The sequence below is a fragment of the Triturus cristatus genome, chromosome 1_2, assembly GCF_964204655.1.
Source record: "Triturus cristatus chromosome 1_2, aTriCri1.1, whole genome shotgun sequence".
Lineage (NCBI taxonomy): Eukaryota > Metazoa > Chordata > Amphibia > Caudata > Salamandridae > Triturus > Triturus cristatus.
The window spans coordinates 1,187,561,736-1,187,574,865 of NC_140580.1; the positions used below are offsets into that span (position 1 = coordinate 1,187,561,736).

At 48.9% G+C, this 13,130-nt stretch overlaps 1 protein-coding gene across 2 annotated transcripts in view; it reads right to left on the reverse strand.

Moving 5' to 3' along the window:
- PTRH1 (peptidyl-tRNA hydrolase 1 homolog) overlaps positions 1-4,192 on the reverse strand; it is a 71,075-nt gene extending 66,883 nt beyond the window's left edge. The window contains exon 1 of one of the 2 annotated variants that reach the window (XM_085614129.1): positions 3,986-4,181. In XM_085614129.1, the coding sequence (XP_085470255.1) occupies positions 3,986-4,114 (129 nt within the window). In that variant the 5' untranslated portion in view covers positions 4,115-4,181. Of the gene's footprint in view, positions 1-3,985 lie in introns of both variants that reach the window. The other variant, XM_085614128.1, reaches the window with a different exon arrangement.
- Positions 4,193-13,130: the final 8,938 nt, after the last annotated feature.

Below are 13,130 nucleotides of genomic sequence, written 5' to 3' on the forward strand. Positions count from 1 at the left end.
TGCAGGTCTTCAGTGTGGGCTGTTATAAAGGAGGCTCAGTGTCTCTGCAGGAGGCTCAGGGTCTGTTCCTCAGTGAGGCTGAGTGCAGGTCTGCAGTGTGGGCTGTTATGCAGGAGGCTCAGTGTCTATGTAGGAGGCCCAGTGCCTGTACCTCAGTGAGGCTAAGTGCAGGTCTGCAGTGTGGGCTGTTATGCAGGAGGTTTTGTCTCTGCAGGAGACTCAGTGGCTCTTGTAAGGTTGAGTGCAGGTCTGCAGTGTGGGCTGTTATGCAGGAGGCTCAGTGTCTCTGCAGGAGGCTCAGGGTCTGTACCTCAGTGAGGCTGAGTGCAGGTCTGCAGTGTGGGCTGTTATGCAGGAGGCTCAGTGTCTATGCAGGAGGCCCAGTGCCTGTACCTCAGTGAGGCTAAGTGCAGGTCTGCAGTGTGGGCTGTTATGCAGGAGGTTTTGTCTCTGCAGGAGACTCAGTGGCTCTTGTAAGGTTGAGTGCAGGTCTGCAGTGTGGGCTGTTATGCAGGAGGCTCAGTGTCTCTGCAGGAGGCTCAGGGTCTGTACCTCAGTGAGGCTGAGTGCAGGTCTGCAGTGTGGGCTGTTATGCAGGAGGCTCAGTGTCTCTGCAGGAGGCTCAGGGTCTGTACCTCAGTGAGGCTGAGTGCAGGTCTTCACTGTGGGCTGTTATGCAGGAGGTTCAGTGTCTCTGCAGGAGGCTCAGTGTCTCTTGCAACACTGGGTGCAGGTCTGCAGTGTGGGCTGTTATGCAGGAGGCTCAGTGTCTGTACTTCAGTAAAGCTGAGTGCAGGTCTGCAGTGTGGGCTGTTATGCAGGAGGCTCAGTGTCTCTGTAGGATACTCAGTGTCTGTACTTCAGTAAGGCTGAGTCCAGGTCTGCAGTGTGGGCTGTTATGCAGGAGGCTCAGTGTATCTGCAGGAGGCTCAAGGTCTGTACCTCAGTGAGGCTGAGTGCAGGTCTGCAGTGTGGGCTGTTATGCAGGAGGCTCAGTGTCTTTGAAGGAGGCTCAGTGTCTGTACCTCAGTGAGGCTGAGTACATGTGTGGGCTGTTATGCAGGAGGCTCAGTGTCTCTGCAGGAGGCTCAAGGTCTGTACCTCAGTGAGGCTGAGTGCAGGTCTGCAGTGTGGGCTGTTATGCAAGAGGCTCAGTGTCTCTGCAGGATGCTCAGTGTCTGTACCTCAGTGAGGATGGGTGCATGTGTATACTCTCGCACAGGAGGGGGGCTCAGTGTGCAGGACATATTTTGCAGGAGGTTCAGTGTATCTGCAGGAGGCTCAGTGGCTCTTGTAAGACTGAGTGCAGGTCTTCAGTGTGGGCTGTTATGCAGGAGGCTCAGTGTCGCTGCAGGAGGCTCTGTGCCTGTACTTCAGTAAGGCGGCGTGTAGGTCTTCAGTGTGGGCTGTTATACAGGAGACTCAGTGTCTCTGCAGGAGGCTCAGGGTCTGTACTTCAGTAAGGCGGAGTGTAGGGCTTCAGTGTGGGCTGTTATACAGGAGTCTCAGTGTCTTTGCAGGAGGCTCAGGGTCTGTACCTCAGTGAGGCTGAGTGCAGGTCTGCAGTGTGGACTGTTATGCAGGAGGCTCAGTGTCTATGCAGGAGGCTCAGTGTCTGTACCTCAGTGAGGCTGAGTGCAGGTCTGCAGTGTGGGCTGTTATGCAGGAGGCTCAGTGTCTCAGTATGAGGCTCAGGGTCTGTACCTCAGTGAGGATGGGTGCATATATAGGCTCTTGCACAGGAGGGGGGTTCAGTGTGCAGGACATGTTATGCAGGAGGTTCAGTGTCTCTGCGGGAGGCTCAGTGTCTCTTATAAGACTGAGTGCAGGTCTGCAGTGTGGGCTGTTATGCAGGAGGTTCAGTGTCTCTGCAGGAGGCCCAGTGCCTGTACCTTAGTAAGGCTGAGTGCAGGTCTGCAGTGTGGGCTGTTATGCAGGAGGCTCAGTGTCTCTGCAGGAGACTCAGTGTCTGTACTTCAGTAAGGCTGAGTCCAGGTCTGCAGTGTGGGCTGTTATGCAGGAGGCTCAGTGTATCTGCAGGAGGCTCAAGGTCTGTACCTCAGTGAGGCTGAGTGCAGGTCTGCAGTGTGGGCTGTTATGCAGGAGGCTCAGTGTCTTTGAAGGAGGCTCAGTGTCTGTACCTCAGTGAGGCTGAGTACATGTGTGGGCTGTTATGCAGGAGGCTCAGTGTCTCTGCAGGAGGCTCAAGGTCTGTACCTCAGTGAGGCTGAGTGCAGGTCTGCAGTGTGGGCTGTTATGCAAGAGGCTCAGTGTCTCTGCAGGATGCTCAGTGTCTGTACCTCAGTGAGGATGGGTGCATGTGTATACTCTCGCACAGGAGGGGGGCTCAGTGTGCAGGACATATTTTGCAGGAGGTTCAGTGTATCTGCAGGAGGCTCAGTGGCTCTTGTAAGACTGAGTGCAGGTCTTCAGTGTGGGCTGTTATGCAGGAGGCTCAGTGTCGCTGCAGGAGGCTCTGTGCCTGTACTTCAGTAAGGCGGCGTGTAGGTCTTCAGTGTGGGCTGTTATACAGGAGACTCAGTGTCTCTGCAGGAGGCTCAGGGTCTGTACTTCAGTAAGGCGGAGTGTAGGGCTTCAGTGTGGGCTGTTATACAGGAGTCTCAGTGTCTTTGCAGGAGGCTCAGGGTCTGTACCTCAGTGAGGCTGAGTGCAGGTCTGCAGTGTGGACTGTTATGCAGGAGGCTCAGTGTCTATGCAGGAGGCTCAGTGTCTGTACCTCAGTGAGGCTGAGTGCAGGTCTGCAGTGTGGGCTGTTATGCAGGAGGCTCAGTGTCTCAGTATGAGGCTCAGGGTCTGTACCTCAGTGAGGATGGGTGCATATATAGGCTCTTGCACAGGAGGGGGGTTCAGTGTGCAGGACATGTTATGCAGGAGGTTCAGTGTCTCTGCGGGAGGCTCAGTGTCTCTTATAAGACTGAGTGCAGGTCTGCAGTGTGGGCTGTTATGCAGGAGGTTCAGTGTCTCTGCAGGAGGCCCAGTGCCTGTACCTTAGTAAGGCTGAGTGCAGGTCTGCAGTGTGGGCTGTTATGCAGGAGGCTCAGTGTCTCTGCAGGAGACTCAGTGTCTGTACTTTAGTAAGGCTGAGTGCAGGTCTGCAGTGTGGGCTGTTATGCAGGAGGCTCAATGTCTGTACCTCAGTGAGGCTGAGTGCATAGCAGACATGCCAACCCTCCCGATTCAGGCTGGAGACTACCGATTTCAAGGCTAGCCTCCCGCCTTCCGATTCCTGCAAAAACCCGATTCCTCTGGGTTTCAGACAGGGCTTGGTATTGTTTAACGTGCTAATTCTTCCAGCAATAGTCAGAGTGGCGATGCAGGGGCTCTAGAAGGGGTGAAAACCCAACAAAGCCTCGTTAACAAGCGAATGGTCTTTTAAAGACCTGTGAAGGTCTTGGGCGGTTGTGTGTTTGCCCGGGGAGCTGTCTCAGCCCGGGCTGCCACACAGGGGGATGGGGTGTATGCACTGCCAGCAACCTGCCAGGCCAGTGCACAACACTTGCTTCACCCTCTCTCTGCCTCCCATTGCTCTCCGTGCTTCTGAAAGGTAAGAAAAAAACGTGCATTTGCGTTTCAAATGTCCAGTCCTACAGCAGCACACTTCCAAAGCCCATACATGACAGTAACCCGATTCAAGGTCCCATTCTCACGGTTTTTTTCAAAAATCTCCCACTTTGCTCTTCTGAAATGTGGGCATGTATGCATATGTAGCCTCTTGCACAGCAGCGAGGAGGCGGGGCTTCCCTTGTTACTGGACAAGGCAGCGCGCAGAGGCGGGGCCGGAAGCTGGTGGCGCGAGGTCCCTCTGCAGGTCGGAAGTGCATGGCTCAGCGCTAGTGCTAGCTCTTGCGGTCCAAGCCTCTCTCTGCATCTGGCTACGTTTCCACCTGCTCACTGTTTCCACCTTACTCGCACGTCTTTTCTTCCAGCTATCCCCGTGTCCTGCCGCCCCCAGTCCCCTCCTTACCAGCAGACATCTCTCCCGGGCGCCAGTTGTGGTCTCCCCCAGGGCGCCGGCAGCCATGAACCCTGAACAGAAGCGACGCAGCAGCATGGCGCGTGCTAGAGCCGGCCTTCCTGGTACAGGAGTGCGCATGCGTTGCAGCGCAGCCTTGTTAGAAACAGGCGAAGTGTATAGAAAGGGCGGGTTCTGATCCGCTGCCGTTTTAGAGTCAGGCGGAAGAGTTGCGGGTTGAGGATCATGGAGTGGGAGCGGGACTAGTAGCACTAGTGACACCAGCACTAGTGACTAGTGACAAGTGTTTAAAGTGCGACCCTCAGGCGCGAGGGAGGGGCGCGGGGGCGTGACGTGCCCAAATGGGCGTTACCTTATAACATACAGATGTATCAGTTAAAAATGGTGAGATTTACAAGCTGTTCTGGAAAAAGATTTTAATTCTTAAGACTTCGAAAGATACCCAGACCAAGCAATAGAGGTGCGTGGAAAGAGTATGCAAACTGTGATCCTAAGGGCCCAGTGTGCGTGGGGGCGGGGCAAGAGTTGTGGTTAAAAAATAGCAAAATAATGCTCTCTCCTCCAGATTTCGTGCAGGACTGCTAGATTTTTGCATAAAGTCAGCATATTGTTACAAAAACCAAACAACTAGCACTAACTGGGCATGACTGCTATATCGCACTCACACAGGTTGCACACTTGGAATGAAAAGTTTCCTAGTTTACACGAAGGAAAGTTTCAATCCTATTAAGGACGGGGAGGCAAGGATTATGCATTTCTTTCTTCACTCTTATTGACAGCAACTTCAAAGAAACGTAAAAACAACACATCAAAACTACAACTCCCATGAACACCGGGAGTAACCATGGTCACCAACAGTCCAATCAATATATAATCCGACAGTCCATATATTATAATCAGCAGCGTAGTCCTTCTTCTTTCTGCGCTGAAGGAAGTTAAGCCCGTTGGTAATCAATCCGCTTTGGAGTCCGATCCTACGACGAAAGTGTAAAATGTTACTACTTTTCCCCAAACAAAACTCAGCGAAAGCCAAACATTTAATATCAAAGGAATTGCATATGCACCTAATCATTGGCTATAATGAATAAAGAAAATATCAGCACATTGAAATACACATCAAGAACAAGAAACTGTGCAGGAAACAGAAGACAACAGCAGTATCCATACACTATCATTCAAAGCACAGAAGTACATTTGTAGCATGAAGACAAATACAATACTTCCTGATAAGCAAAAAATCTGGAACCGCCCTCCTAGTTTCAGTAACTGTCAGAGTCCAAAACCCCCGAGGGCGGGAGGTAACCGAAGAGATTATCTGGTAAAACAATAGCAAGCTGGAATCCCACACGCTGCACACCAATGTGAGAAGGTGGCCTGATATATGCTGTCCACTAGTTCTAGTGGGCACCTTGTATCAGTCCAAACAACCCCTTATGGTGACTGGTTAAATACAACCTTTATTGAAAGCTATACTAGTGGTAGCTATGGAGAGCAGCCTTCAGGCTAAGTCTTGAAGGAATGTAAAGCAGCTTGTTTTACCAGTCTATAATTTCTTGAATGACCAAATGAAAGGACAACCACACCAAGTATACAATTAAAATATATGTATTTAAGATAAAACACACCCCTCTAGTCTCTTTATGAGACTGGAGTTCGAAGTACTTAATTTACAAGTTAGCAATCAGAAGTAATAGCACAAATACACGTTTGGGCCCTAGGGGCGTACCAAACCATATACCAAAATAGTGGTATAAGAACCACGACTGGAATAGACACTAGGCCTATAGCCTCTAGAATTGCTGGGACCCCAAGGAACCACCCAAGGTAGTGACACAGGGGACCCACTGTGACTGTATGCAGTGTGTAAACACAACCGCTGGTTCCCGTTATCTGCTATGGGTAATGTCGCGGTTGGAAATTTAAAGATTAGGGACACTTCTAATCGAGTCAGGACCAAACCCTTTTGGACTTAGGAAGTTCTAGGCCTAGCACCCACAGGAGCACCGGAGTACTCGTGTTACCTCACCCAGGGAAGCCGGGTGCATAGGTGTCTTTTGGTGTCGGGTCACGTCGTCGATTTCAATGGGAGCTGGCGAAGAAGTGCTGTGCCGTGAAGAGGAGAAGTGTCCGAAGCGATCCAAGCCTGGATCTAGGATGGAAGGAACCTGAAAGCAGAGGGGACAGAGTCTGGGTCACTTGCCAGTGACCGAGGGCAGCATGGACCAATGCCCACAAATGTCAGGTGCTTTAGGTGAGTTGACAGGTGTCTTGACTCTTCAGCCACGAGGACCAGGAGGCGCCGATGACGACCAGGAGCTGGATTCAAGCTGTCCCACGAAGTCTGTCGAGTGCTGCGGTGTCGGCGACCAGCTTGCACCCAACAAGCCTTGGCAACGGCAAGTTACTGGAAATCAGAGAAAGGACTGCGGTGCAGACCAGGAAGGTCTGGGGGACTTACCCAGCGAGGATGAGTCGGGGCATGTCAGGAGCAACCAGGAAAGCCCAATCAGAAGAGGAGTTGCCTTCGTGGGGACCTACTAGCCAACGGGCTAGCGATCGCGAAGGAGCCTCGAGCAGTCACACTTGAAACTGGCCCACGGGTCACTCGTGGAGTGGAGGCCAGCAATCTTCGGTGCAGGAGGTGCTCAAGGCTGGGGCTACTCAGAGCCCAAAGCACAACTTCGAGGAAGACCAGGAAGATAGTGTTGCTGCAAAAGTTCACGGTGTCCAGGGGGTCACGGTTCCACGTCACCCACGATAGCCACAGGCCTCAGCTTTGCTGTGGACTCAGGGTAGCCTCTGGGAAGTCTGGAAATTCACTTCTGGTGATGCAAAGACTTCGGCGTCCGGCGGAAGCTTCAGTGATGCAGACCGGTCAGTTGCTTCTTTGGTGCCTGCCAAGCAGGGGAGTCACTCCTTGACCCCAAGGGAAATTTCTTCAGTCTTCTAGTCAAAGTAGAACATCGAAGGTCCAGGATATATATTGCAGAGTTTCGTCCAAGGTAATCCAAAGTCGCAAGGACTGGGTTCCCATACTTATACTAAGTCTGCGGGTTGGACATACTCTAGGGACCCACCTATGGGAGGGTTTGTAAAGAGGGGTGGTTACACCCATTTCCTTTGTCCAGTTTCGCGCCAGATCAGGGGCAGGTAGCCTCTGCAACCGGTTTGAATTGGACTATGCACAGGGACACCAAGTGTGCCCCCAGTGCAGGACTTCAAAGCACCAGAGAGTGCTCCCGCCCAGCCCCAATACACATCTGCCTGTCTGGGGAGGTGGTTACACCTCCCTGTGACAGGAAACCTATTATCCAGGCCTCCCCTGCCAGAGTTTCGGTCAGCAGCAGGAGACCAGACCTGTGTCTGTGGCAGAGGCATCCATTTTGTGATGCCAGGGCTGTAGAAAGTCCTACCGGGTTAGACCAGTGTGAACATGTCTCTCCCTCTAGAAGGGTGGAACTGGAGGGGGAGTAGTATTCCAAAGCGTTTGACACCAAACACGACATGTTTCCGTGCAGCCATCCCAAAGTTAGCATTTACCGGTAGGTTATAATGCACTTAAGAGTATATGGTCAGGCTGCACCACACAGCATCAGAGGAGGTACTCAGAATACTGCAGAGGGGCTCTGCTCATGCAGGGGCACCCTCTCACATAAAAACCAAGCACTCTGCCTTCAGGATTGTTAAGGCCTGCCATATGAGTGACTTATAGGTTTTATATGTGTGTGCAATGGTAGTGATATAGGTAGCCTATACCACAGTAAGGGGTGCAAGCACACCCTTACTCAGACTGCAGTAGCAGACCTGTGGTGCCATTTTGGAGTGCTTCCCAGGGGTCCCATAATATATGCTGCAGCCCCTGGTAGGCCTCTGAGGTACCTATGCCCTAGTTACATAGTATACCATATACTAGGGGCTTATGAGGCACTCCAGAATCCAATTAGAAATGTACCTAATATACATGCAAACCATTTTAGGAAGCAGCTAGGCTGGGGTCCTGATTAGCAGGGCCACAGCCAGACTAAGGTCGAAAAACAGTGAAACACCAGCAAAAAGTGGGGGTACCCATGTGAAGCAGATTCTACTCTCCTACAATTAATGCTTGGCATTATTCCGTATATTTATCATACTTGCATTTTTTAAACACGTTTTTAGTCAAGAAACCGAGGAGCCGTAACATCCAGTTGACATTTGTAGTTTTGGTCATGAATTCAGATATGAAACTGAGGATGATTAATGCTGATCACTAATCTGAATACAGGAAAGTTTGGATGTAATTGATGATTTTTAATGCTTAATTCTAATGGTTTGAATTAACTAGACACAATACAAATTCTTCCTTCTTTTGTAAATAAGAAAGTTTCCACAAAATTGATGTTTTTTAATACAATATTGTAATGGTTTTAATTAACAATACACAATAAAATCTTACAAGCTCTCTCCTCCCAGTCATTACTAATGAGGTGACTGTCACCTCACAGTCACAACAGTAATCGAAGAAGGAGGATCCAGAAGTCAACTAGCCCCGCCCACCCCACCTGAGTGCCATGAAAGTTGGTGGCACCCATGCAGGGCCAGCCCTTAGCTTGTAGAAGCTGGGCCCACGCCCAGGGCGCCAACCTCCATTGGGGTGCAGGAGCTGCCTGCAGAAGACACGCCTCCATGAGCGACACATAGATAAATGAAGATAATGTGAAGGAAACAGCAGGTACGTTTCAAAGGTTTACTTCAGGGTTTAAATACACCCACAAAGAGGAGCGCCCAGCCTCTGCAAGGAACCACCAGCAGTTGACAAACGTTGTGGTCAACCACGCAGGCACCGTTCCACTACCGACCATAGAACTCATGTCGTGTCACTGTAAGGTATCCCTGTGCTACAGAGTCGTACGAGAATACTTCGTACTACATTTCCCTTTGTTTTGTTTTTTTAGACAGAATCATAAGTTAAAACTTTGTAAACGAAGAATACAATTAAATCTGAAAGAAATTAAGCAAATATTAGAACACATAATCATTGAATCTACAAGGCATCTTTCTTTGACAACACCCTGCCTCCCTTGTAACCTCAGTGTGAATAACATCCTGCACAATGGCATCCACTGGACGTTTTTTGTCAACCTCTGTAGACAAAGCACCTAGACAACTCGAAGCCCCCTTTTGTGGGACCTGCAACCAGTTAGACCAATCACACTGGCTCATCTCTTCAGAAAGTTTCCTCAAGGAGGCTGCATTGTACAGCCGAAAGACGGACACAACTCCTCTCGTTCCGCCATCCGATATCACCAAGAAAGGCTGACCCCTTGCTCACACTTCTGACCTGTACAGGAGACGAGAATTTCGACAATCCCTTCAACACCCTCCGGGAATTTCTTATCTGCACCCAGTCGCCAACTCACAGGTCCATGTTTTTAAACCTTTTCCAAACATCAAATCTTTCCTTCATGACACTTTGCTTCTGCAGCACATGAGGATCCACAGAGCCATCCTTACACCCAACATCTCTCCATGTGCCTCTTGCACTGCAACTATTCAGGAAACAAACTCTTGTGCACTTTTCTCCCCCTCAAGAGTGTTAAAGGAGGAGCGCCAGTGGGACTGTGTGGAGCAATATTGTAATTCCAGATCTTAACTCTTGAACCCCCTGACCTGATAACAGCGCTGGTTGAATTCCTTCTTTCTCTATTCTGCTCGCCCTTTCAACTAAACCGTTTGAAGATGGGAAAGATAATGCGACTTTAGCATCATTAAGGTCAAGAAATGTATTCATTTTGTGGGAAAAAAATGTGTTCCATTGTCCGTAGCAGTCGTTCTAGGCGGACCCTCAGCTGCAGAAATAATGAGTTTTAAAAATGTAATGACATTCCCAGTGCTTGGTGCATCACAGAACATAAAATATAACCACTTGCCGTGATAATCGGCAAAATCAAATACCTGAGGTTACTAGGTTAAACCTCATACGGAAGAGTGAACCAGTGTCTCACAACAAAGCCCCAAAGGGGAGCAATCCGTTTCAGGACAAATGCCCTCACCCACCATAGGTGGCATGCTTCATCATATGGGCTTCTCCTCCCAGTGGGAAAACCTAGTCCCACTGAGGGCTACAATTCCTCACTGTGAGGTGGGAGCTCTAGGATGTTTTTTGAGATTATCCTATACTGTTAAGGATGCTAAAATCCCATATGTGAGTAACTGGTGTCGTGAGGACGCAGCGCAAAATATGAGTGAGATTGAAAAAGTGAGATTAAAACTACCTAGTGGGGGCAAAAACTCTTTATTCACTTGCCCGAACTCTGCCTAAACAAACTGTTCCTGTTTGCCAACCCCCTCTTGTTTTTTTAAAGTATTTCATGTTCAAGCAACAGTATAGTGTTTTTTGTTTAAACTTTATTTTCCTTTTTGGCATACAGTTAACAAACCGTGGGATCATGGAAGATATTAGTCCATACTGTTTACATTTCATATAGATCGATTACAGTTCTAAATCCTTTATCCATTGTAACATTTTATCCATTTTGCAACATTAAACAGCATTGTGCCCACCGAATGGTTATATATGGCTGAAGTCGTGAATGTATTTGTCTGTGGCAGGCAGAGGTTTCATGTGCGTGTCAGGTTAGATCCCGGAATCGGGAGTGTGGTCGGAGTCGTCTTGTGTTTCTAGAAGATATGCTTGGAGTGGTTGCCAGACGTCTCTCGGGCTTGAGGTGGGGGGTTGTAATTGAGAATATGTGTAGCTATTTGTACTACAATATGTCAGGCTTGCAATCCAGCACTTCAATGTCGGTTGGTGTTTCCCCCCCCCCCCCAGTGTATTGCAATTTCCCGCTTTGCTAACATCAAAGCTATTGCTACGTTTCTGCGTACAGCTTTCGGGACATTTGGTGTGAGCGTCTGATTTGTCATGCGTGATGATTCAGTATATACAATCGTCCAAAAACCACCTATTTTAGTGCAGGTCCAGGTCTGTGTACAAATCCTCATGGGGGGATTTGCATTTAAGCATACGTGAGCGGGTGTTGTTCATGCGATGGACTCTGTGGGGAGTCATATAAGTCCGCCACATAAATTTAAAATGTAGCAATTTATGATGGGGATTCATGGACAGATATATCATGGCCCAGAACTCTTTCCCATGCCTCTCTTATTCGAGACTCTGTGATGGGGATCATTGTGATACAAGCTTGATAGAGTTTAGACATGAGACGTCCGCCCCCCCCCCCAAGTCTTTAATGAGTAAGGTCAAAGGAGTGAATTCTGTAGTATAAAATGGTCCATCTACGTCGCACCATGGAACCTGGTGTCTTCTGTTTGTTAGGATGCATGCGTTTCAAATAAGAAACCCCATCTGAATGGGAAAGGGTTCAGTGGGGACAGGGAACTGATTCAAGAGGTCCTGAAGCTCGTGCTCCTAGTAGCAATTACAAAATTCAATGATAGGGCTGGTGATCCTTGGTAAAGCTAGAGAATAAGATAGGCGTGATTTCTCAGAGTGTGGAGAGTGCCTGTGCCGGGGTAATGACAGTGGACAGTCAGTGGGGACTGTTTATGTTGCCCTCACACATCCCCTAGAGGATGTCATGCTTCATCATTGGGCGGTGCACCTCGTTGGGCTGTCACTGCAATGCCCAACGGGTCCCCCGAAGGGTTGCTTTAGCGGAGATCTTTTTCGTGGCTGCCGTATAGATGAATGCAAGTGAGGTGGGTTATGACGTGGGGTGTAATGTGCAAGTTAAAACTGGTAAGGGAGTTTCCAACGCAAAGCTTTATTGACCGGAATACACGTCCAGGGATAAAAGACCTATGGTGGGTTGGAGCTACCTCTGGGTTTCAAAGGAACCTGGGTGGTCAACAAGTATGAGTACAAGTAAAAGAACTCCAATTACTGTCTCAAGAGTGTGACCTAGTAGTGGTCACCCTTCAATAAATGTGTTGTGAGAATGCATGGCCTTGGGGGAATAAATCTTCCAGCGTGTCAAGGGAAAACTTGGTGAGGGTACGCTTGACAACATCTTCCTGTGTGATGGGCAGCCAAGTGTTACCCACCAGAGGGAGGGCCGGGGAGTAAAGGAGGTGGCCACCTATGTTGGTGAGTAGTTTCCTCCATGCCCAGCTAGTTGTTGAAACAGTTTGAATATCTTGGGGGCTCAGTTTCAGACCTTCTGGTAAAATAGCTGAAAGAGATGTTGGGTGTATAAGGTCCGCCTCTGGTTTAGTATAGGGGATTCTGTTATTTGGGTGGTACCAGTACGTAGCAAAGCTACATTGTGCCACCACGTAGTATAGCTGAAAGTTCAGCACTCCAAAGCCGCCTCGTTCGTATGGCAGCATCAGGGTGTCCCATCTGATCCTAGGCTGTTTGTTACCCCACACTAGACGCAGGAGTAAGGTGCATAATGTTGTGAAGAATAAGGAGGTCAGTGGAATAGGTATAATGTGGAACAGGTATAGGATTTTTTGAGAGCACGACCATTTTAATTATAGCAATTCAACCTGCCTTTGCTATGGGTAGTTTTAGCCAGCGATCCACTTGACTTGATAGTTTATCGAGTGCCGTACCATCGTTCAAACGCAATATCTGTTCTGGATCCTTATGAATGTGTATCCCTAAGTATTTTACTGAGTCTTTGCATCTTACCAGGGGGTTAATGTTAAAGTGCATGGGGTCAGTGGGAACATCTCTGATTTGCCCCAATTTATTTGTAAGCCTCATAACGCCCAAATCTACGCACCTCTCTGAGAATGGGGTCAAGGTTGTCACTGGGTTGTCTGACGTACAGGATTATGTCGTCCGTGTGAGAGGCTGGCCTGGTATATGATGTACACCTATGTAAGTGGACACCTTGCACTAATCCAGACAACCCTTATGGTGATTTAAGAGGTCTTAGACAACCTTAGAAAGCTCTCTAAGTGGTAGCTGTGGAGAGCAGCCTTTAGGCGTAGTCCAGAAGGAGTGTAAAGCAGCTTGTGTTACCAGAATGCAATGTTATAGTATAGATTAAGTGAAAAAGAACCACACCAAGTATTTATAAAAAATATGTATATATTATATAATACTCTCTAGCACATTCCAGTATCTCCAACACAGAGATAAACACAATGCGCACAATACTTTAGCAAAGAAACACAGTAAATACCA